Below are 26,841 nucleotides of genomic sequence, written 5' to 3'. Positions count from 1 at the left end.
CATTTTTATTGGTGGGGACTCTGATAAGGATGTTTTTATTTATTTATTTATTTTTTTTAAAAAGGACCTTGGATGTGGTCCAGTCATCCCCGGTTTTTGGCGGTGGTCCCTGAACCCCCAAAGTTATATATATAGTAATGTTATGTATCACCCACATTTCCTCCTCTCGTATCGATATCCCTCCAAAATTGATAAAGCTTTTAAAAATAATGCTAAAAAGAAGACTCACGTCCTCCTTGTCTCCTCTCAAAATTGATGTGGCTTTTAAAATTAAAATTGGATAAAAATGCAATAATGATCTTTCATAATTTTAATAGTGATTTTAAGAATCACATCAATTTTGGGAGGACACATAGAGGACATGGAGATGTCATTTAACATTATTTGGTTTTTAAAATCACCATTGGATTTGTGAATATATCACTATTGAATTTCGATCAAAATTGTTATTTTAAAAACCACATCAATTTTGGTAGAACACAATAAATAACTTTTTTTTTTTTTAAAAAAAAAAAACATTCTTAAAAAAAATTCAAGACTAGTTTAACATTTAAGCCATATAAAACCACTTTAATTAACAACAAAAACATAAAAATTACTTGCTAAAAAACATTATCAAACACTTTATCACCATCATTTTTGTTTGGTGAAGCGTGTATAAAGAATTAAGCTATGACCCTAGGCCCTAGCTCGGGGCCGTGGAGCAGGAAATCAACCCCAGCAGAGGCGCGCGGAGGATAATATATACCATTTATAGCTTACTTTCATGATATTTGCAAAATGCCCAGAGCAGAGCTTGAGAAGAGATGAGCTCTGCATCCATCTATGGCCTATAGGTTACACAGCTTAACCCATAGCCGTACTTTTTGGTCACAGTAAAACTGTATAGCTTCTAGGCATTGCCCTACCACCACTGGATGCCAAGAAAAACACACTCCTTCATAAATATCATCTTTATTGGTTTTCTACACACACAGAGAGAGAGAGAGAGAGAGAGAGAGGGATTTCTTGCTTCACATGCAGGCTTTTTCCAGAGAGAGCTCTCTAGTACTTGTGCTTGTTGACATGAATTTGTAGCTGCCTTCCTACCTGAGGATCGACAAATTTCCATTAAATAATGGGACTACTCCGAGATATAATGGGGTTTTGTTTTGTTTTTAATATCTATGTGTATGATCCATAACATGTTAGCAGAATCGCTGAATCGGTAAAAACTAACTAATAAGCCTTTGCCTAGGGTTAAAGCAGTCACAATAAGCTAAATAATATTTTTATCTAAAATGACTAATCAGTTTTGTTAAAAAAACCCTATTTTAGATTAGCCAAAAACAAAATGTTACATGTAGCCGCACTATTCAGGGACGCCATTTTATTTTCTTCTACTATTTCTCTTCTACATCTCACTTTTTCCAAAATTTTCTCCTATTATTTCTCTTTTCACATCTCTCTTTTTCAAAAAGTTGAAAAATAGCATCTTTAGGAAAACTATAATCCCTATAAAAAAATAAAATTTAAATGATATAGATAAAAAAAAAAAAAAAAAGATAATTAGATGTATATACTTTTAACACTCATTAGCTGAATTAGATAATTGGATATGGTATCTTTTAACACTCATTAGCTGAATTAGATAAAGTGAGTTTTATTAGCCATTTTGCATAAAAATATACGTAAACTACTATGAATGCTCTTATGCATCACTATATTGGAGAAAAAAAAAAAGTTTTTCCACTTTCGTTTTCGTTGGAGTTGGAAGAGTCGGAAAACCTCCTCATAAATGATTTTCGGTCCAATTTTGCTCGGAATTATAATCAGGAAAATTATCTTTGAAGATGAAGAACAGGACTTGTTTTACAAAGATTTGTTCTTCTTTGGCGGTGATAATAAAAATGGAGAACAATGGTGACAACAAAGTAGTGAAGGAGCAAGTTGGATTAGGATTAGTTGGACTCTTTCTTAATTGGTGGACCTAAGTATTTAACACCGAATTCCACCTGTTATTCATTTGTCTCCCTTTTTTTTCTTCCACTTTTCTCTTTTTAGTTTTCATAATGAATTTCTTCACAAGGAAGAACAACGGTGATAATTAATAAAAAGAAAAAATGTTTTCTGATAAATTTAGAGAGAAGATTCGAGATTGAAGTGAGAGAGAAGGCAACGATGCAGTCCCCACATAGGATTCGGGAAAAAGGGTATATATAGATCTTCAAAATAAGTCCTTTTTTTTTTTTTTTTTTTTTGGTCTTAGGAAAATCTTACTTTATTAATGAAAACGAGTCATTTTTGTAATTATTTAAAAAAAAAGAAAAAAAAAAGAAAAGAAAAGACTGGAGTTAGGGGTAAAAAAGGTTCTACTAAGGGCCAATACCTTATAATTTCTTTTTTACCTTAAAAATTTTTTATTCTTAGGAATTGATGGGGGAGGGGGGTCCCCCCTCCTTCCATCCCTACTACTTAAGAGACTTAAAAAGTCGTGTTAATTGAAAAAATGTTTTGATATGACATAAAAGTAAAAAATATTTTGAGTATTTTGGAGTTAATGTTCCAAGTCGCTCTAAAAATGATGTGAGCTTGTAATTGATTATTATTGAATTTTGATCAAATTGTAATTTTAAAAGTTACCTTATTCATAAAGTGATACAAGAGAGACACAAATGTGACTTCTAAAATTACTAAGTATTTTGTGTTACATTTATTAATATTTTAACTTTTTTTTTTTTTTTTTTTTTTTTTTTTTTTTTATAGAAATAAAAAGAACAAGAAAAAAAAAAAGAAAAAAAAAAAGCAGTGGTTAGAAAACACATTCTTATTTTGGAAATTTGTATCTAAAGAAGGAATTACTGATCCACGTCGGTCGTTGGTTGCATGCAGTACTTATTTTGGTAGGCCGTAAAAAGAAACCCATCACTTTCAACTAAACTTGCGCAGAAGAAACTTTTATATGTTCAATAATTCTCAACACAATTTTCATATAAGAGTTATACTATTGTTCATGCTAAATTTTTATACCGACTCATATCAACTGATTTGCCATGTTTTAATATGTCAGTCACTTGAAAAAAATAAAAGTATTGATAACTTAAAACACGTACATCACCTCAATCGATATGAAGATGCATGGTGTAAAAATCTAGCCTCTTTCAGTAATACTAGATGTCAACTAATAAGTTTCAACTATTCTTCGCGCTAAATTTTTATACTAACTCATATCAACTGATTTGCCGTGTCTTAATATGTCAGTCACTTAAAATATATATATATATATATATGCTAATGACTTAAAACACTATCACCTCAATCGATATGAAGACGGTGTAAAAAATCTAGTCTCTTTCCGTAATAGTAGCTGTCAACTAGCAAGTTTCAACTACTCTTTGCACTAAATTTTTATACGGACTCATATCAACTGATTTGTCGTATTTTAATATGTCAATCACTTAAAAAAAAATAAAAGTGCTGATGACTTAAAACACGTACGTCATCTCAACTGATATGAAGATGGTGTAAAAATCTAGTGTCTCTTTCAGTAATATTAACTGTCAACTAGCAAGTTTCAAAACTAGGGTTGATTTGAAGATGCAGTCAGGATGGACCTTTCAAATTCTGGTTGAAAATTTGTTAGCTATAGGCTCGAGCTTCATGCTTCAGCAATAAAATAACAGTGAGACCTGGTAAAAAAAGTCTGCATGTAGGTGCAGCACATAGTTAATATAGCTTAGATGCAAAGGGTCAGTGCCTCAGTACTACAGAAATGAGGGGCTATCTCTGGTCACTGTCACTGTTCTCAGTACACTTCCATATCTATATGTTATCTGAATCATAGCTGCATTCCAACACCATAAGAGACAAAACTAAATTAACTCTCAGTAATTCTAAAATTTGAAATGATTTCCCTTATATATATATATATAAAAGGGAAATCATTTCAAATTTACTGAGATATAATTATGACACAGGACAAAAGAAGAGCAAGAATCCATGTTGAACAGTCTCATCGACCAACGGTGGAGCTTGATAGAGTCGGAAGAGAAATCACACTTCAAAAAGAGAAATTAAATCTCTTATTTGATAAACTAAACTACTATTGGGATGATAAATACTACTTGGATAAAAAAAATCATAAACCCAAGTCCCCTTGCTTGTAAGTCTTTTTACATTTTCAAAAGTGTCTCGTGTCAAGAGTTGGAGAAATTGACACAACTCTAAACTAGACTTATCCAAACACCTGTTCTAAGAAACTAACCATGGCTCTGATACTACTTATTGGGGAAATAAACGGTTTGAAAGTTTTTACTAAAAGTACATTAAGTAATATACAAATTTGAACACTACTCTAAGCCCAAAAGTCTAAGATAATAGACTATCTACTTAGGTATATTAACTATTATTTTTATTTATATTTTTTCAATATAAAACTCAACACTTACAACTGCACTTACAACAAGTAATTCATCGCACCATGTTTATTGAGATGGTAAGATAATAATGACTGACATTTTACTTCAAGACGTCTGTCACCAATTACCTGCATGTGATGAACTAGTGGGACTTGAAATTTGTGTGGGACTCTGCATCAAATTATACTCGAAGAGCCCTTGAAGTTCAAGAAAATAACATTAAGAGCTAAAATTAATTCATTACATATATGGTCTCCACCCCTCCCCTACTAATAGAAGCTATTGAGTCATAAAGTTTCTTGAAGAATATCCTAGGTAGCAAATAGCAATTAAGTCTTTGTTGCCTTAGCTGTTTTCTTGTTTATAGGTTCGAGCCTGTTCTTGTAGTTGGGACCCATGGTTTGACCTCGATCTCTTTTTCTAAGTTTTGTTGCAATAAAATTAATATGAACGTAACGATAAAATATAAATTAAATGGTTTAATTATTATTATTATTATTATTATTAAAGTTTAAGCATTATAGGATAAGTAATGATTGATTTAATTTGGTATCAGACTAAAAAATTTTGAGTTCAAACATTATCTCTGTCATTCACCTCTTATATTTTAAATAAATATATTACATATTAAACTTCACTAATTAAGAGAAAATTTGAGCCTACACTAATGATGATAGTGTTAAAATATATAAATAAATTAAATGACTAAATTAATTCTCTCCTTTAAACTTAATCTTTTAGGTTAAGAAGTAATTTAAGTAATGAGAACTTGAGGTTGAGGATTTTTTTATGATCAATGCATGGATGTTTTAAAGATGATATATATATATTTCACATAATAAATAGTACCACTCCAAGTACAAATAACAACGTAAAAGGATTCTTTGAATTATTTTCAAAACAAAAGGGTATAACATGACAATTGTTTCAATTAATGTTGTACCAGTCGGCGAGTCATTTTCATGCACCCGATCTTGTTGCCTTAGCTATCACATTATTGTTGCCCTTATAAACACTGCTTTTTATGATGGAAAAAACTTGAAATTTAGCGAAGAAGCAAGAGAGTTCCACGTGATGATCAGCATATGTTGCAGTCTGAAGCCAATAGGTGTGTACCAGCCCTGTGGGCTACTGTGACATTAAGATAAATATAACGAGAAATGCTATACGAATTCTCTTTTACATTAAGCCAATTAATGGGTGTGTACTTTTTAAGTATTTACTCTTTACACCATATATATTTACTAAAATTAAGTACAGGTAATTAGACAGTGAGGTGAGATGTACTTCCATATAGTGGACTCTGGGCCTGCTGATGGTTATAATATATATATGGTGTAAAAATAAAATAGTAGTTTTTGTCATGGAAGGTCTCCTTAGCAGGATACAATCAATTATGTTTCTGACTCTTAATCATCTTTGTCCCACATCGGGTAGGTACGCAAGAAGGTGCCAATATGTCGAGGTGCCGTGCTTAAGATATATAACAGCTTTTGTCTTAATCAAATGATGATCGATCTAGCTTTCTTTCTTCAACAGGGCGACAAAAGTACAGCTTAAGTAACTACTCTGATCGATCTTCATTATTAGATCCATTTGTCTCCCACATGATGAAGAGAGATTTGATCATCTTCATTTTATTTGGATAGAAGAAAATCCCGTCATTATTTTTTTAAGATAATTATATTCTTGTAATAACAAGGATTGGATCCACTCCAGTCCAAACGGACCAGAGAGAATACCAATCCCATGAAGAGGTGGTGACCTTCAACATTATTTATATATGGTTGCATAGAATTAATTAACTTAAAATAAAGCTGTATACTGTAAATGTAAAGGTGTTACAATTTTTACTATAAATTTATATTTAGTAAAAATGATTAGTTAATTAGTAAATAATTTGTCAACTAAACCCTCTTAATTATTTCAATAATTATGGACTAACACGTTTAAGAGCATCTCCAATAGATGCTCTAAAGAGTTGATAATAGTTATATTTAGTTATTATTAGCCCTTTTTAGTCTCCAACCGATGCTTCAAAATAAAAACTTTACTATAATAAATATTTACGTATAAAGTGTTACTGTAGCACATACATTGAAGCAAAATTTTTTGTTCTCTCCTTGCTCTCCCTTTTTTATTTTATTTTATTTTTATTTCTCTCCATCTTTTCAATAAATATAATATTAATCGAAGAATAATATTTAAAGAAAGTAGATAGTTGAATAGATACCCAGTTTGAATTTGTATTGAAAAATTAATAGCTAAAATAAAAAATAGTGTACTAGCAAGAGATGCTCTAAGGAATTGTAGTAAAACTTCTAGTATCTCAAATATTTTTCATCCTAAAAAGTCTCTAGTCATGTCCAAAGTGACAAGTGGTCAATGCTGTAAATTCACAGGGTAGAATTGGAGTAGATGTAGCCAACTAGTGGCAGACATTAGACAAGTATTCACTTCTATGGGGGCGAATTGACCATGTCAGCTGCTCACGGTCTTTTTAAGGCAGCTGTTCGACAGGTCATAGATGAGATTTGTATAAAAGATATTTCTAGTTGTATCTATGAAACTGTTTTGTTAAGCAACGTTTCATTGATCTATTATCAAGAAAAGTTGGAATTTTTCAAAAAAAAAAACGAAATGAGATATTCCATAAATTTTATCTAGCTAGTTAATTGGGTTTCCATGAATTTCAACAGATTTTGTTTAAAGCCAACTTAAAGAACAATTGATCATTTAATTAGTTACCTGTGGTCTGTGGAGAGTTATATCAAAAGTGATTTCAGGCATGCGACAATACTTTAACACTAATTTGGAGGTTCAGAGATATTGAGATGCTGTCAGCCTGTCAGCAATGTCTGACCATATAAATGGTGTGTGTGCATGCATGTTTCAATTTCATATATGTACTAGTAATAAACACTATGACCTATGTTAATGTGACATAGATGTTGGTTTGGAAGCAAGTTAGAAAGAAGAAAGCCCATGAAGTAACCTGAAGTTTACCTCAAAAGGAATATGTTAGCTTTCAAATCCAAGGTAATTTAATTAGTTACCTAATAAACCAAGAGTTTTTACCCCCTCCTTATGAAAAAGAAAAAGAAAAACCCTAATTAGTCCTATAAGCATTTTCCCACATTATTAAGGAAGGAGTAAGATAGGGTTTTGTTGTAACTAACCTTCGATCTAATCAATGAGCACTAAAATATTCTAATCAATGACAAAGCCAAGGGGAGACTAGGAGCAGCTTGGCCTCTCTGAGGCCCCCTCATTCCATAAAAAGAATTTTCTTTTTAGCATATTAGGGTCATTGTTTTTGTTGGATCAAGCCTTGACCATCTCATCTAAAAATTAATTGATGTCTAATAATCAAAGTTTTTTATAGCATTCGAAATCGTATCCCGCAATGCATATCTAAGAGCCCTCCAAGCAAGCAAAGCAACATATGACACTCCTACAACTCGAACCGATGATCTTGGCTCTCATACTATTTGTTAGATTGAACATTTAACAATCTCATCTGAAAACCAATTAATGTCTAGTGAGAGAAACTAAAACCTTTTATGACATTTAAAATCACACCCTATAATATATGTTCTAAAAGCCGTTCAAGTGAGCAAAGCAACATTATTGCATGTACCTCAATAATTTTTAACCTTATTATGATGGTCCCTACAAAAATGGTTTCAATACAATCCGACACCTTTAGCATTAAGTTCTTAGCTCTGCCCTTGCTTCTAATAATGAATTTTCGAAGAATAATTGTTCACCATGTATACTTGCATTGCGCCAATCAAATCAGACTACAGTTTCGCATCTAAAATGTCATATGACATAACATATCCCATCAGCTACTATTTGATCTAATTGTTATATAATGAACGAAAGCCTCATGCATGACAAGGGCATGAAGTGTCATCATTGAGAATTCTAAGAAATACACTACTACATAAATACACCATTTATATAAATAATTATAAAATAATTAAATTGTGGTATAAATCGGGTATTTTGTATTATTCAATAGGAAGCTGATATCTCAACTTGAAATTTCAAAAATAGGGTAAAATCTACATAAATACACCATTTATATAAATAATTATAAAATAATTAAATTGAGGTGTAAACCGGGTATTTTGTATTATTCAATAAGAAGTAGATATCTCAACTTAAAATTTCAACAAATAGGATAAAGTCTACATGCCTCCCTCAAACTACCACCCAATAATTAATAATGTCCCTCCAAACTTTCAATTGTGACAATGTCCCCCCAAATTACCAAAACATTGTCAATGTCCCCCCTAAGGCTAGCAAAAAAAATAAAAATGCTCCTATGTATTTCTCAATAAGACAAAAATACCCCTATAAATTCAAAAAAAAAAAATTAATAAATAAATTTTTTAATTTTTTTTTTAAAAAACGAAAATTTTAATTTAAAATGAGCAAAAATTAATTTTTAAAGAGAAATCATATATAAAATCCTTAGGTCGACGCGCTTTTTTTAAAAACTCTCTAGGTATTTTTTTTTTAAAAAAATTTAGTCCTTAGGTCACTCGAAACTACTAGAAAACTCCATACCGTCAATTTTTGTTAACTATCGTTAGTCCACTCAAAACTTCCCGTTTCATCTGATTAAAATATTAATTTTTTATTAATTTAATTTTAAAAAATTAAATCTTAAAAAAAAAAAAAATTGAAGGGTGGCCAGGGGTGGTCGTGCTACCCCTGGCCACCCCCCCCCCCCCCCCCTCCCCAAGGGGTGGCTTGTGGCCACCCCCGGGTGGTTTGGGGTGGCTCGCGGCCACCCCTGGGGCGGAAGGGTGCCCTGCGGGCCACCCCTTTCCACCCGGGGGTAGCCGCAAGCCACCGTAGGCTACCCTTCAATTTTTTTTTTATTTTTTATTTTTTTAATTTAATTGTTTAAATTAAATTAATAAAAAATTAATATTTTAATAAGATGAAACGGAGAGTTTTGAGTGGACTAACGGCAGCTAACAAAAATTGACGGTAGGAAGTTTCTAGTAGTTTCGAGTTACCTAGGGACTAAATTTTCAAAAAAAAATATCCAGAGAGTTTTTAAAAAAAGTGCGTTAACCTACGGATTTTGTATATGATTTCCCTTTTTTAAACGAAAATTTTTAATTTTTTTTAAATGGAAATTTTTATTTAAAAGAAACATTTAAAAAAAAAAAATTTTTAGAAAACCAAAAAATTTTAATCTTCTTAAACGAAAATTGTTAATTTTTTTTTAAAACAGAGATTTTTATTTTAAAATTTTATTTAAAAAAAAAATCATTTTTTTTTATAACAAAAAGATCGAAATTTTTTAATTTTTCAATTTTTTTTTTGTTAGTTTTAGGTTTTTTTTAGAAGTTTTAGTATTTTTTTTTTTAATTTTACTAAGGGTAGTTTTGTCATTGGGGGGAACATTGACAATTTTTGGTAGTTTGAGAGAGAAATTGTCACAATTGAAAGTTTAGAGGGGCCATTGTTAATAGGGTAATAGTTTGAGGGGGGTATATAGACTTTCTCCCAAAAATTAATATAACCTTTCATACCAAATAATTTTCTATCTTTTGATAAAATACCTAATAGACCCATTGATAAAACTACTTGAGCTACCGTCTTAGTTAGTTTTGGCGACTTCGGTATTGAAGGCTTGATGGTGGGTGGGTGTTCGGTAGTGGGCGGTGAGCGTTGGATTAAAACAAATGAAAAATTCCATGGTATTGATTTGAATTAAAGATACGGTGTTTTCATCTCCATTATATTTGATGTTTTTACTTAATGTGTCAAATTTCTATTGAATAGTGTAAAATAAAGTTTTACACTACATCCTAATAAAACGAGCTCTAGAAAAAAAATCGTGTAACCATATACATCTTCTTTCCAAGTCCTAAATGAAAATAAATATAAGATTTCTTGAATATGATTTTGAGTTGCCACTCCAACTGGTAGGTAAATGTTAGAATATTAATTAAATAATTAAATTCATCATTTTTATTAGGTTAAACTTTTGAAATAAGTAGTGATTTAATTAGTAGTGACGTAGTGTTATGATATAATGGTTTTAATCATCAAACAATTTGTATGGTAATTGTGAAATCCTAGAAGACATGATAAGTCCTTTTTCCCCTTAAGCACGATGAATTGATCTAAAAGAACCATCTTTGTTTTGAAACTTAGGAGAATAGTCAATAGACATGGATTCATTTCAAATTATGAATATAAGTACTAATCTCTATATTATACAAAATACTCCTCATACTCAAGTGTGACAACCCTAATATATATATAGGTGGAGGGGGTAAATAAATTGGAAAAATATAAAATTGTTCACTTGGTTATATGTATTTGCTAAAAGTTCGATCAATGTTGTTAAAATTTTCTAATAGCTCCTTGCAGTATTTAAATATAACAAATAGATCCTTAGACCCAACTTTTGTCTAATTTTTTAATAAAAACTGTCAAATGTCACATCAACGCCAATCAGATTATAACATGTTACCCCCATAATGCGTATTTGTCCTTTTGACAGTTTCTATCAATAAAGTAAAAAGAAGAAATTGAGTGCATATTCAAAAATAACAAATAGGTCCTTAGACTCAACCTTTGTCTAACTTTTTCACAAAAACTGTTAAATGTCACGTCAATAGTAATTGGATTATAACATGTATTTGACATTTGATGGTTTCTGTTAAAAAAAAAAAAAAAAAAAAATTCTGAGTGCATAAATCTATTTATTATTTTAATATAGCATAAAAAATAAAAAATTATTATAGCTCATGAAGAGCTGATTTTGAACTTATCCCTAAATAAATTGGCAAACACTAAACAATAACGAAAATAGAAATAAAAAATATATGCCGAGGACAATGTACGGTAAATAAAATTAAAGGATCTGTCTTCTGTTGTCACTGACAAATACGTACCTCTGTGCAAATAAGAGAGAGACAAATATGTATGAGAGGTCAAATCGGAATTTAAAAATCTATAATGCTTTTTGTTTGATTTTGTTATCATTGTGTTAATAATTTGGTGGTATGGGATACAGGGACAGATACGGTATTGCACACTTCCTTGGATCTCTTATCTTTGCCCAAAATATTAATAATTTGGGGTAATAAATCAATCATTAATATTTTGCCACGTCATCTATTCAAAAAACTTTAAAAAATAATTTTGAAAAATATTTATAATTAATTATTAATTAATGGGATTATGGTTGTTTGTTCTTCCTCATTTTTTTTTATTATTATTTTTTTATTTTTAGACATAAATTTCATATACATCGGATTGTAAAATTTTTCTTATGAATGATCCGCCTCTAAAATTAACATAAAAATCATATATTCTCTTTCTTTACTCCTTATAATCTCCACAGATTATAACCAAAGTTGGAACACAACAATCATCAACTCTCACGTACAACCATAGCAAATCTAGCTCATGGTATTGATGCAAGAATGGTGAGTTCTTGGATACTAAATTAATGACGGTAGAATATCTTGACAGAGAAGTTCAGCATAGAATATCTAGAAATGGCAGAAGTAAGTGTAACTTGGACAATATTGTGCATTGTGCAGGAAAACTAGTATAATTTTTGCCTACAAGCATCAAAATCGCGCATAAGTATGGTACTAGAACGTCTTGGTAAAGAATATCAACTCAAGAATTGACATAACTAGTTGTAATTTGGACAATATCGCATATTGTGCATTAAAACAAGTAGCTAGAACTTTTGTTACGAGTGTTAAAATCAGGCATAAGGCCTGAGTCCATAAAGCTCAATTTGGCGCACACGTCATGGCCATCTAGCTATGCTTAGTGAGTGTAATTTTCGGCCTCAAAATCCGTAGTTTTTTTTCCCTCCGAGTAAGCATATGTTAAGTCTTTTCTTGCCATTTTAGAAAATATTTTGTCTAATAATTTATGAAGGTTTTTATTATTAGATTTTGCTAGAATTTTTGCGAAGTTTTTGTTTTAATTCTTAGTTTTATTTTATGTAATAATTAGGCTTTTGTCAATTTTGGTAAAAGCCGGTTTTATTTAGCTATTTAAGCCTAATTTGTGGGCTGGGTGTTGATTTAAGAATTAGATTTTCAAAGTAATACTTTATTTCCTTGGGGTGGGTAGGGTTTTCTCAACCCTATTCCTTACCCTTATCTCTTCCTAAGCCTCTGATACTCAATTTTTATTTACTGTCTAATGTTCTCATAAGGATTCTAATTATGTTCAACGTCAGCTGGTATCAAAGCTAAAATGTCTAATTCGAACCAAACTAATCAAATTTCATGGTTGGTGGCCGTGGTAGTGGTCGGCATGGATAGGTTCCAAATAATAAAATCCCCTATCATAAACGCAATGTGCAAGATGATTGAAGACTTATAAAGGTAGGTTGCATAGTTAATTCAAAGCTTGCCGACACAAAACTTGGAGATGAATAAAGTGATGCAGCATCGTGTAGTAGGTTGCAAAATTAAAATTCACCCAAATTTTCAAAAGCCAAGAGCAAAATCAAGGATTTGAGGATAAATAGGAGAAAACTAAACTTTTGAGTTTTTCTTATAAAAAAGAAAAATGAAGAAAATATGACATAAATTGAGGCCAAAGTTGTTCTAAGTGAGTTTATATAGAAAAACAAGTCCAAACTCAAGTACAAAAGTAAATAAATCAAAACTCTCAAATTGCATTTGAACAAACAAAGGTCCCATTCGAACGAGACCTTGGGATGAAGCCCTCGGTTGACCGTGCTTCTTCCAAGTCATTGACTGAACGTCTCAAGTTTTTGTATGATCGATGTAGCACATTGTCGAATGGGGAGCGACCGACCTTCGACCAAGACTTTTGGGTACTATTTTTGTATTTCTCTGGACGTCCCGTGTTGATCTAGTAAAAGTTAGAATTGGAAAAAAAATTTTGAAATATGAATTTGTAATCCTTAATTTGAATAAGCTTTGTAGTGCCAACAAGAATGTCTTCGTCAAATATTGTAGTCTCAAGATATGACCCTATTATGATGGACCTACTAAAAAACTAGCATGCATCCTTTTCCCAGGGTTGGAGAGAATTCGTCTTCAAATTTTAGTCGTCCTTTCATCGATCTTTTTGATATTGAGTTAATCCTTCCATCCCACTCCTTAATAGGAACACAACTTGATACTCAAAAAGAAATACCACGCAACTAATCACAACATGACTTTGAATAATAGTTCTAACATTTTTCAAACCAACTTGAGATCATTCAAGTTTCAAACCAATTCAAATACTCCACTATTTGGGATTTTGTCAAACACATTATAGACATCATTATCTAAAAAATTTACTGTGTCAATCGAAAAATTTACCTCCTCCAATAGATTCTTTTCGCTAGGATAGATGTTGTAGATCGGCGGGAACATCTAATCTTCTCAAAAATCTTCTTCAACACTTTCACCTTTGTCCTCCAGATGAGATGAATTTGATATATGAATTTGAGGCTTGCTAATAACAATTAAGGCGAAGCTCACTTGACCTAGCACATCAAACCATACCTCCTTATGTTGAAATTAAATAATACCTCATCAATGCTAAACTCATCATCCTCCTCTACAAAATGCAAATTTGATTGACGGCGACGCCCAAATCACCCATGGCGGCAAATTGCTCATTCGAACTGTAATAGAAAGGAACTTAGATCGAGTAGCACTGCCCGACTTAAAAAACACTTCCTCACTAGCTCGTTCAAACTTGAATTTTGAAAATGGCGGTTAGTTCTAATTTACTTAATTAGGAGACTTCTTCAAAGCAGCTCGTTGGATCTGAGTACATCAATTTGTGTTTTATGAAATAAAACTTGTCTAAACATAGTTCAAACCAAAGTATTTTGAGCCAACCCAAAACCTAACAGTAACTTAAACTGAAATTGGATCTTTTAAAAGCTGACAAACACAAAAGTTACATTAATCACCGCAGAGGAGAGATGTGTAGGGCTTTTACTTAAGGCTTTATTACCTGACAAATATAATTAATCAGAGTGTTGACAACAAAGATTTGATTTGATAGTGTGGGGGTCATCATGGAATGGAATTGTAGAAAACCAAGAAAAGCCTTCACAATCTCTTAACTGTGAAAACAACAGATGAATGAGCCAAAGCTAATCACTCCCATGCAAACGTCCCTTTCTCTCTCCCTCTCCCCCACCTCTTCCGCCTATGCCTCTCTCTCTCTCTCTCTCTCTCTCTCTCTCTCTCTCACACACACCCACAAGCAGTCATCCCTTGGGAATGCCAACCATACATTTCCTTTCCCATTAATCTCAGCCGTTTATTACATCTCGCTCTATCTCTCTACATCTCTAGATCTCTCTCTCTACTTGTAGATCGAGAAAGTAAATATATAGATGTCCATGATCAACTCCCACCAAGGAAAACACTTTTCCATATCTCTTCATTGCCTAGATACTTATATTAGTGGCATCTCTCTCTCTCTCTCTCTCTCTCTTCATATATTCTTTTTCTTACTTAATAGTATATCAACAAGATCAGATCATCAACGGAGGTTTTATCTGTCTATCCCATCAATCAATCTAATCCAAAAAAGAGACAGAGAGAGATAGAGAGAGTGAAACAAGAGAGAAAGACAGAGAGAGAGAATCTACAAACATGTCCGCCTCATCCACCGCCTTTTCTCCGGACCACCTCTCCCCTTCCGACCAGCTCTGTTACGTCCATTGCAACTTCTGTGACACCGTTCTCGCGGTATCCTCCCTTGAGACTCTTTCTCTTTGTGATCTATATATCTTCTTCTTCTTTTTGATGCCTTTCTTGTTGTTTTCTTGTTTGTGTTTAGGTGAGTGTTCCTTGCAGTAGTTTGTTCAAGACTGTCACCGTCCGATGTGGCCACTGCACCAACCTCCTGTCTGTGAACATGCGTGGCCTGCTTCTTCCTGCATCTAACCAGCTTCATCTTGGACATGCTTTCTTCACTCCTCAAAATCTTCTGGTATTTAAAATAATTTAGGGTTTCAACATGTTTTCGTTGCACATTATATATGTCTGATTAAAATATAAATTAAATGATTAAATTCATTAATTTCTATCTGTTTAAGTTTCTGGGATATTGTTTTTGGGGATATTTTAGGAGGGTATGCGAAGCGCACCGTCAAGCATGATGATGAATCAACCCAACCTAAATCAGTCAGTTATGCCAATTCGAGGAGCTGAGGAGATCCCTAAGCCTCCAGTTGTTGCCAGACGTGAGATTTCCTACACTTATGTTGTTTATTTCATGTCTCACATGATGTTTTATCCATCCCATTGCATGATCTAGTGGTTGAGATTATTCAATGTTTTCTTTTTCTTTTATGTTTGACATGTTTTACTAGTATCTAGGAAGCCACTTCAAGAGCTTGTAGAGTCTACTACTTTCTCATGTTTGCTATTATTATTATTATTATTATTATTTTTTCAAGAAGTGAAATTTCCCCTAGCCTATGTTCTTAGCCTTTTTGTTTAACAAATGTCTTTTAGCTGATCAAGAAAAAAGTTGGAGTACTGCAAGCTTTTGAAACTTACTTACTCCCCAATAGGTTTTTCATTCCTATCCATCTTTTTCAAGCTTTTCCAGCCTTTCTTTTGCAGTAGCAGAAAGCTCATGTTTTTTAAATTGAACCTTCACATGTCTATCTTATGGACACAAAATAGCTTTAATGCCCTGCAAGTCCCCAAAATTTTTATAAAAAGCAAACAACAAACAAACACACAATGCTGCTTGTCTTTAATTGTTTGTCTGAGAGAGAGAGAGAGAGAGAGAGAGAGAGAATTCTCCCCCGGAAACATAGTGTAGATAGAATCTAGGCGAAGGAAATAGATTGGTAGAGATGATGATGAAGTAATGATAATGAAAATAAGCACAAAACTTGCCGAAGATGTCAGCGAAGTGATTTTAATATGTCTGTCTCCTTGTCTGCTTGTGCAATGTCCATGTGCTCCTTGTCCTCCAGCTCCGGAGAAGAGACAGAGAGTCCCATCTGCCTACAACCGCTTCATCAAGTAAGAACTTTCTCTTTTTTACTTTTTTTCATTTTTCTTTTTTCTTTTTCTTTTTTCTTTTTGCTAATATTTTTTTGATGATTTTTTTTTAAAGTAAGAAAATTTTCATCTCGATATTTATATAGTACATAGTACAAAGTTATATATATATATATTAATAATCTTCATACTTTTTCATGTATTAATGTTGATTATATATATGTCCAAAACTTATTTTTAACTTCTTTTTTTTGGGTTTGTTTTGGAAAGTGAATGTTTCTGCGGAGGGTATATATATATATATATATATATATATATATATATGTGACTTTGACGTCAATTATTCAATCTCTGCAGGGACGAGATCCAACGAATTAAAGCTGGGAATCCTGATATAAGCCACAGAGAGGCCTTCAGTGCTGCTGCAAAGAATGTGAGATCCAAGAAAAATCCTAAGTCTTTCTTTTCTAGGGCTCCTTTTTTTATCTGGGGTTCCATTTTGCGTACCCAATTAATATAATTAGTATATACTTTATCTTATTATGACACTTTTTACAATTATTTTTATGATATTTCTTTTGATTTATTTTATTTATTGGTACATTTGTTTTGTGCCTTTCAGTGGGCCCACTTCCCCCACATCCACTTCGGACTTATGCCTGATCAAGTACCCGTGAAGAGAGCTACCGTCCGTCAACAGGTTCTCTTAACCCTAATCCTTCCTTTTTTTTAAAAAAAATAATAATAAAAAAACCAAATCCCTCCTCCTCTTCTCATATATATACATATACACGCATCAGAATAAAGTTATTTAGTAGATTATTATACGATTGTCATACGATTATAATGTTCATATGACCGCAAAAGTCATATAACAATTTACCAAATAGCATTACTTTAACGCAAAGAGAAACAAATTCTGAAGGATTTTGATGTTTGATAATGTGTAGGAAGGAGAGGATGTGCTGATGAAAGATGGGTTTTTTGCTCCCGCCAATGTTGGTGTCTCCCCCTACTAGGAAGTTTTAGTAGTGTTCCTCTGCATGTGTTTTTCTCTTCTTTAACTGATGTAAGAACTTAGGCGTCTGAATTTAAGTTTCTTCTAATTATGTGGACTTTTTATTATCTAAAGTTTGGTTAATTTGCGTGGTTTATGTTATATATATGTGGGGGAGCATTTATTTTGAATTAATGAAGTAAATGTTGGTGGACCCTGACATTTAATTTTCCGATCTAAACGTTTTCTATCCCATAAATAGGATCACTCCTCCTTTTGGTACTTCGAATCATCCTAAGGTTATAACCAGGGCTGTAGCTATAACTGCGTACAACTTCATTTATTAGAATTATTAATCATCCCAGCTGCTCCATCTCCAACTGATCTTCCCCAAAAGAATAGAAAAGATCACAGAATTTGGAAGTCTAAATTTCCATTCTTCTTATTATATATACAATATCCAGAAACAAATTATTTATCTAATTACGTCTCTATATGTATTTATGATGTAAAATGTTGTATTGGCATGTATGACCAAGTTTATAATTCTAGGTATTTTGATTAAGGGTATACATGCGGATGCGGTTATTTGCAATATCCACAACAACATCCGCAAAATGCAGATATTCTTTTTAGATATCCGTATTCACATCATGGTTTTACTAACTGTTTGTATTCAGGCGGTTGTTGCAGTTGTTAAATGTGATTATAATCCACATATTAGGTAATGGGTTTCTTTAGCCTTTTTTTTTTTTTTTTTTTTTTTTTTCGGCCTTCTCTGGGTCTCTATTAGCTAGGGTCTATTTTAAGCGATTTTGAAAATAATTTGGGTCGATTTTTAGTGTTTTGGACTTGTTTTAATTATTTTTATGCCCTAATATTTTGAAAATCTATTGATTTCACATTACTTTTAAAAATAATGTAAACATAACTTATATCTTATCCAAAATAATGTCAACCAACTCTATCAATTCCTGTATTGCCCCACAACTGCCCATCTTCAAGCTGCCAAACAAGTACTAAGATATCTTAAAGGGACTCCAGACTATGGTTTACACTTTACTCTTGGACCACTTCAAATACATGCTTATTGTGACTCCGATTGGGCAGGTGATCCACTTGACAGAAGGTCCACCACAGGCTATTGTGTCTTCTTTGGGACTAACCTAATCGCTTGGCATGCTAAGAAGCAGCCAGTTGTATGTAGGTCCAGCACAGAAGCAGAGTACAGAGCAATAGCTATCAGCCTATCACCACTACTGAAATCTCTTAGTTAAGGATGTTTCTTAAGGAATTACATATTGTGCTTAATACACCCCCTCGGCTATGGTGTGACAATCAAGGGGCAATTGCTCTAGCTTGTAACCCTATCTACCATGCACACACCAAGCACATGGAAGTTGATAACCATTTCATCAGAGAAAAGATCTTTCACAAAGACCTGACAGCCTCCTACGTTTCTACAGCAGATCAATGTGCAGACATTTTTACAAAAGGTCTCACAGCCACACGATTCATGTTTCTTAGAGACAAACTAATTATGGTCATCTCACCTCCCATCAGTTTGAGGGGGGTGTTAAGGAAGAGCAACAACATATCACGCGTCTGCAATCTCGTGTGGACGGGATTGCAGACGAACCTCTCTGTGACTCCTAGTGATCCTCTTGTCTGCAATTTCGTCTGGACGAGATTGTGGACGTGCCTCTCTGGTTGCTCTCGTCTGCAATCCCATTTGGACGAGATTGCAGACGAGCCTCTCTTTTATGAGTTATCTAATTCTACAGAAACTCCTACTTACGGTATTGTTATTAAATACAAACAGATCAATTCTACCAAATCTCTTGTGGATAATTCTCTTTTGTAATTAGTCTCCCTTTTTGTATTAACCTCTTAGTTTATTATCTTATCACATTTAGATTAGCGTTTTAGCTTGATATGATCAACTACAATTGTAACTCTTCTCTATTTAAGCTTAATTAGAAAACAGCAAAGATTATTCTGCCTAAAAGCAAGTTTTTCCTTGCTTTCTTTCAAAAACAAGAAACTAACCTCAGGACTGAGGAGGATGGAGCAATAGAGCTGATAGAAGCAAGAGAAGAAGTGAAGAACCCGTTGACCGCGTTGACAGATTACAGAGAAAGAAATGAGTTTTTTTTTTTTAATAGGGGGTTGAGTTTTTTTTTTTTTTTTTTTTTTTTGACATGTCCGCACAAGAGTGGAAGGGAGATTCAAACTAGTGACCTCCACTTTATTAGACGTGGTCCTAGCCGATTGAGCAACCTCTTGGGGACGGGCTGAGTTAGGTTAGGTTGGGTTTTATTTTTTTAAAAAAATAAAAATAAAATTAAAAATTAAAAAATAAAATAAAATTGGAGGGCTGGGATATATTTTGGAGGGGAGGGGCTTTAAAAAAATAAAAATAAAAAATGGAGGGCTAGGCTATATTTAAAATTAGCCAACCCTTGTGTAGGTGTACCTGTATCCGCCCCTAATTGCAGTGGAACCTAGAAATATTCTTCAAGTCATAGTTTCCTAAAGAATCCGATGCAAAATATATGTTATATGTTTCAGTTAATTTCTGCGTTTTTTCTTGGTATCACCCTATAGCTAGCTGATCAAGTATAATCTAATAGAAAATTTTAGTTCAATTTTCTTTCAGAATTCCATATGGTATAGGCTTTTTTTTTATTTTTTATTTTTGACATGTCCACGTAAGGAAATGGGAAGGAGGATTCGAACTAGTGACCTCCATTTTATGAGTCGTGGTCCATAGCCGATTGAGCTACTCCTTGGGACGTATAGGCTTATTATATACAATTATATATTAATAAGTTTTATAACAACTAGAAACACTCAACTCATACAATTCTTCAAAGCAAAAAAATAAAATAATAAAAAAAGGAATAAAAAAAAAAAACCAAAAATGAACAATTATCTTCCTTAGAATTCATTTAGAGTTCTTGGAGATCTTCTGGTAAATGGATCCAACTCGTGAAGTTGTACTTTGAATTACTGGTCTGCCAAATATTTTCATAAACTATATAATCATTAATAGGTTTTATAACAACCAGAAACACTCAGCTCACACAATTCTTCAAAAAAAAAAAAAAAAAAAAGAGGTATAAAAATAACCAAAAAAGAACAATTATCTTTCTTAGAATTTATTTGGAGTTTTTTTTTTTTTTAAGGAAGAATTGGTGGTGGAGAAATTATCTTAAGGATGAATTCATTTAGAATTCATTTGGAGTTATTGGTGGAGAAATTATCTTAAAACTTGTTAGGAAGAATTACTTGATGGAAACACCTGATAATAATTGCACTTCACTACTAGAAATGAAACATCAAGAACGCAATGTCCCAAAGTCAAACTCTTGATCATTTGATTAATTTCCATGAGCACAAGCTCCACTAACCCTAGAACCATGGAGGGTGAGAGGAAAAGGGGATCAAAATGTCCCATACATCAATAAAGTGAAGGGTTTCTGAACCGTTCCCGCCCTTTCCAAACCAACTGCGTTTCATGTGTGCGAGTACATAGCTGAGATTCAATGTTCATTTAATACTAGTAGCCACATATTCGTTCAAACGAAAGACCACAAGGATGTGAGAGAGAGAGAGAGAGAGAGAGAGAGAGAGAGAGGAGACTTGAGAAATACCTACGAGCTAGCGATCTTATAATCGGAATTGAGAAAAAGGTTTAAAGGTCTCAAAACCCTAACCTACATGTGCTAGCAGTTTGCAAGGTCCTATTCAATAGTAGCACACACAAATTAGCTCAAGCAATAGATGATTGTACAAATATAGGACATGATGTGTGAGTTTTTCTGTTTTTTTCTTAATGTTGAAATTCAAAAGGTATAAACTTTAGATTTTATTGGGCTCATCCAAAGGTTAAAATGAAGTGCTTGAATAGGATCATAGCCCACATAGTCATAGAGCAATCCGACTTTGTTTCTTGGACCTTCACAGCTAATAAATACCTACAAGCCCAACATTTCTTTTTAAAAAAAGACATTTTCATCTTAAAAATTGGATTGACTCATGGTTAAGAACAGCAAAACCTGTCCCCAAGAGGTAGTTCAATCGGCTGGGACCACGCTTTATGAAGTGGAGGTCACTAGTTCGAATCCCCCTCCCCTTTCTTGTGTGGACATGTCAAAAAAAAAAAAAAAAAAAAAAAACACCGACCATGATCACTTTAACTCCGTTTAAAAAAAAAAAAAATAATAAATAAACGTATATTCTTTTCTCGGTTTTTGCGTGCGAATTGATTTTTAAAAAGAAAAAAATTAGGTAAACTGAATTGAGTTGGATTAAGAAAAAAAAAAAAAAATCTAGGGTTTGAATTTACTGACCCGAGAAATGCTAAAAATAAGGATTCTTGTCCTTATGTCATCTCAATATGATGTGATTTAAGGTTAAGTGTACTCTGGCAACTTTACGTAAGGCAGAGTTTGATTTTTTGGGGGTGATAGTAGAAAAGTTGACAAATAAGTCACCCTTACTGCCACTCTACAGAACAGTACATGAGATTTTCACCTCATATGGCTCCTCGTTCAATTCTTTCGAAGTCGTTGGATCCTTTTCCTCATTCGAGAATCTCCTCTCTTCTTCCACTCCACCCCGAAGAGTAACTGGGACCAATTCAGTCACGTTTTCATTCATTTGAAATATGGGCTTTTTTTAAAACTTTCAATATATCAAAATTTAATAATAATTTTAAAACTCACGTACGGACCCAAACATGAATCTAAGAAGAAAAAAAAAATACAAAATTAAATTGGGTTGAGTGAGCTTCCAAACAAGCAAACTACTCCAGATCTGAAAATGAATGGAAAGGTTAAGGTACAAAAATGTCATCATGTTTTTCAAAGAAGCAAAAAATAAATAAATAATTGTTTTTTTTTTTGTAAGTAATAAATAAATATTTTAGACCAAAGCATCCAATGCCTCGCATGCAATGTCATGAAATAACGAAAGAAGTAGGGCATAAAAAAGACTACACTATGCTATATACATAATACATTTGTAGGGTGGGCTAGGGTAAGTGAGCTACCTATATCTACTACTACTTTCCTAGCCCATGGGGAATTGTGGGTGGATTCCCATGTGCAAATTGCAAACTTTAACAAGGCTCTAAAGATTGGGATTTCAATTTTTTTTAAATTGGGATTTTCTACCATCTCTATTCATATTGTTAAGGATTTCTTACATTTGTGAGCCAGCTCTTAATAGAGTCCATATGTGTAATTGCAAGAATGATATAAACTTTAAGATAAAATTTATATTTGAAAAGAGGCTTGCAAGGGGAGAAAGTGTGTGTATGAGAGCGCATATATAATTATAATTATATTTAAGCTATACAGGACACATAGGATCTATGTAGGACACATAAGATCATAATATTGACCTGATGACATCCGTTTCTCTTTCGTGGTTCCACTACTTAATAGTATTCAATAAATTATTACTATGCCTACACATAGTATTGAGACATTTTAGTCCAGCCTATAGGTCGCTGCCTTCGTAACTCGACCACAAAGCCGCTACCCATTCAATCTCATATTCGACAAGATGGTGGCTCTGATATCAAACGATACAAGCTTTAGGTAGAACTGAGCATTGAAAACCGACTTCAACGGAAAGAGAGCCTAAAAACTGATATACATGTGAGTAAAATTGTAGTTAGGACATGTGAGATACTTAGGACCATAACAAAGGGACAAACTGTTGCAGGGGATTCCCAAACGCTAAATAAGTTAAAATTGCCATTATAGCTAACAATTCAGCTGAGTTGCACACTTTTCTTGTTAGTGGTTGAGTCAAAAGCTTAATATAATTATAAAGGTAAGTGGTGAACCCTTATTTGGGGGGATGGGGGCCCATCGCAGATACAAAAGTCTTGCAAGTGGCCTCCAAGTACTCAAAAGAGCCCAGGCCAAGGCAACATCACAAATCTAAAACTGTGATTCTGTGAATCATCGACAAAATAAGGAGACTTGGCACTTGCAGCGAGGAATAACATCAACATTCATTTTAGAAACCACTAGAAAACAGATGTGTCAGAGACTGGTGTATAAAGAACTTCAATGAAAGATCAGACATGGGAAGCAATCAATAGGGTGTAAACATTGCAGGAAAGATGAAACAGAGTCATGATGAGTGAAATAAAATATAAAAGAGCATAATGATAGAAGCAAATGCTCATAAAAATAAAAATAATAATAAAACTTGGAAACAAGGGCAAGCAGACTTGATGAGTGTCCATGATAGTTGTATGGATAATGGATTGCATTTTTACTTGAGTTCTTTTGGATGGGGCAGGATTAGGCGAATGGAATGGAAAGCACATTTCTCTTCAAAATTACGTTTTTACCTGTCAAGATTGAGTAACGTTACTCTTCATACCCATCAATATACTACATCAACCACTTAAAATATACTACATCAAGATTTTAACACAAGAAAAAGTTTCTTACTCTTCAGAGAATTAGTGTCTGTAATCATTTCTTTTGATTCCTTCGAAAATGCCTCCAAACAAGAAATACTACTAATTTCACTTTCCTTTCCATTCTTTACAAACATCCAAAGAATAGAGAAACGAACTTAGTAGTCATTCCCATTCCCTCTACAATACAGGTGGTTGATATAAAACAACAACTATGATATAAGTAGATGCTCGAAGGCAAAGTGCATCATCAAGCATAATAAGCCAACTGGAAAAGACAACACAGGGGGTCCAACATCTGAGCCCCTTCATCACAGACAGACAGAATGGGGACAAGGTGATGGGAATGCAACATTTCTTCTGCCATTCACACCATGACAATTTTTTCTTAGAAGTATGTAACAACTATCTCCCACACTTACTGGTGAAATCATTCGTCGGTGCATTAAAAATTTACAATTGAAAGTCGAAACACTATAATTATTTGTTAGGGTGACTAAGATACAAATTTTTCATGATGTATTTGTGTCAGATGAACCTAAAAAAAAGGGGGGGAGAAAAGGAAAAGGACCCTATACAGTTTTCTCTACATATGACTTAACAGCATAAATAAGGAAAACCACATATGCAAACCAGATGGAACCACAGCTACATATCACATGATAGCCAAAAGAGCTGCAATACCACAGTACCTCCTAAAGCAGCATAGCAAGAAGCTGATATCTGTGTATTTCCTGCAGTTTTCTTCTCAAGTAGAGTGACAGAGGCATGCATTCTTCAATTTGTAAACTCCAAACATTGAATTTCTGCCAAGCCTGTAAACCAAAACCAAAGCAGCCTCTTTCGGATAACCGAATAAAATTTTCGTGTCTACTAGATTGCCACGATTTCCTGAACAGCAGAACCATGGATCACTATTCTGTACATTTCAAGCCACTTAAATAAACCTGAGACTGAATTACTGTCCTGCCGATTTTAAAACCCGGAACCACTGTGAACCCCACCTTTGCTCTAGTTTTACCTGGCAACATACATCTCCTTGTGACATCTTCCATGTACACCATCGAGAAATCCACCCCTTTCTCAACTTTAAAAATTTCAACTATGGGATCAAACGAAAAGGCCAACTTATGTAGGGTCCATATCGAGCTTGCCATTCTGACAAATGACTCATAGAACACACTCAATGACTTCCACGAATTTAATATCGCTTTGTTTGGATCCAAATTACTGAAAATCGATGATTCCATGGTAGGATGGATAAGCTCCTGATACTTATTCTCACAAAATTTTGAAAATTCACAGTTCCGATTCATACTTAGCAACTCCATAGGATTGCTAGATACGTGCTCGAGTAATTGCTTCAAAGAAGTAAGATGCTCTTCTGAGTTCGAAAAATGCCCATTAGACACAAATTCCTTCTCACCCACTCCAAACCCCTCTAAATCAAATCCTCTAAACATCAACAAACAAACATATGACAAAAAAGCATACCGATTATGTTCTTTCTTTGCATACTCAATATCCGAATATACAGAATTGGCAGCCAAATCCAAATCCCACATAGCTTTTCTCATCAATTCAATCAAAGTCTTAGTAAACCTATGTGTTGCTCTACAAGCATCATGTAAAACAGAATCAAATACTCTAACAGTGAACAAAACCTCACAACATGAATTCAAATTACCCGATAACCTCTTCGCCAACTTCAAATTGGACTTCTGAATCTCACCCAACGTCTTCCTCAAAGCCAAAACCTCGTTGTCTTTCTGATCAATCTCCAACTGTAACCGGTTTGAGACGGTCCCGAGTGTGCGCAGCTTGCTCTGATTCTCTTGCACCTGAGCTTCCAAGCAAGACCCAATTGGCAAATCAGAACCAAAATCAGAGTTTCTACAGCAATCCTTATAGAATTGCTTGAACTCGGACAACCTTTGAAGGTGTGAGACCAAAGCTCTATCCGCCTCCTTCACACTTTCCTCCACAAACGGAACGTGGGCAGCCTGTAACTGAAAGTACGAAGCTTCAAACGAGGAAATGCTAGCGAAAATCGAAGAAATCAGGGTCTGGGCCATCTGGGTATTGATGGTTTTGCTCTGGGTCCGCCCCAACGGCCTTGCTATCACTGACGGTGGCGGTGCTGGTACTGGTGATGGTGATGGTTGTGCGGGCAGAGGGGTACCGTGAATTGGGTCCGGTTTGATGACCACGACCTTCTGGTCGGTGATGACTTCTTCGGCGGAGTCAAGGATGTAAAAGCCATCGGAGTCTTCAACAGCTTCGATGTCGGCGAAGAACTCGAAGGTCTTGGACTTGAAAGCCTGGGCGAATTTTTGGAACATTTCAGAGATTTGTGGGGGTTTTGAGGACCCATCCGTGTCCGTCATTTCTTCGCTTTTCTGGGTGCTCTTTGGATTGGAACTGGACCCTCTCTTCGTGCAAAGATTGAAAGGTTTCTGAGAGAGCGAGAGAGAATTCTTGGGTTATACTACTGCTTGTGCTTGCTGTGATGGGTGCCTTGGATGTCTTGGAAGGAAGGTATGTGGGTTTGGCTTGCTGGGGTTTTCTTTTCATTGTTTATTGGCTTCTCTTTTTTATTTTTTTATTTTTTATTTTTCCTTATTTTTGGTGCTTGACTTTTCTTTGAGGTATTTGATTAACGGTAATAAGAAAAAAGGCTAGCCTAACAGTCATGGTGAGTAGTGTCTGTGACCGGCCAATGGAAAGCTTTGAAATGTAATTTAACTTTGGCATTGGGAAGATGACTGTATAGATGGTATGTATTTTTTTTAAAAAAAAAAAAAAATTATTTACACTTTTAATAATTAAATTAACAGAAATTCTTCCAAGTAATTTTTTTTTTTTTAAAAAAAAAAAAACAACTTTCTCCTCCTCCTCCTCCCTTTATTATATCAGGAAGCACAATTTTTTTTTTTAAGAGAAATTTATTCTGATTTCATTCATGAATAATCAAGAGTATAAAAATTC

The 26,841-nt window shown here is 33.7% G+C and overlaps 2 protein-coding genes across 2 annotated transcripts; one reads left to right on the top strand and one right to left on the bottom strand.

The window, feature by feature from the left end:
* The first annotated feature begins 14,787 nt into the window (after positions 1-14,787).
* On the top strand, positions 14,788-17,560 carry AFO (Plant-specific transcription factor YABBY family protein). The gene is made up of 7 exons (XM_059595959.2): positions 14,788-15,136; positions 15,228-15,380; positions 15,519-15,633; positions 16,381-16,429; positions 16,766-16,841; positions 17,031-17,108; positions 17,359-17,560. Exons 1-7 carry the CDS (start codon positions 15,041-15,043, stop codon positions 17,425-17,427), a joined length of 636 nt encoding a protein of 211 aa, XP_059451942.1. The 5' UTR covers positions 14,788-15,040; the 3' UTR covers positions 17,428-17,560.
* A 6,360-nt stretch (positions 17,561-23,920) lies between these two features.
* On the bottom strand, positions 23,921-26,438 carry LOC132184525 (DUF641 family protein (DUF641)). Its single transcript, XM_059598196.2, has one exon. It carries the CDS (start codon positions 26,238-26,240, stop codon positions 24,768-24,770), a length of 1,473 nt encoding a protein of 490 aa, XP_059454179.1. The 5' UTR covers positions 26,241-26,438; the 3' UTR covers positions 23,921-24,767.
* Positions 26,439-26,841: the final 403 nt, after the last annotated feature.

Source organism: Corylus avellana, chromosome 2, assembly GCF_965113065.1.
Source record: "Corylus avellana chromosome 2, dhCorAvel1.hap1.2, whole genome shotgun sequence".
NCBI classification, from domain to species: Eukaryota; Viridiplantae; Streptophyta; class Magnoliopsida; order Fagales; family Betulaceae; genus Corylus; species Corylus avellana.
The sequence above is the reverse complement of the archived record's forward strand: the minus strand, read 5'-3'. Positions and strand labels throughout refer to the sequence as shown.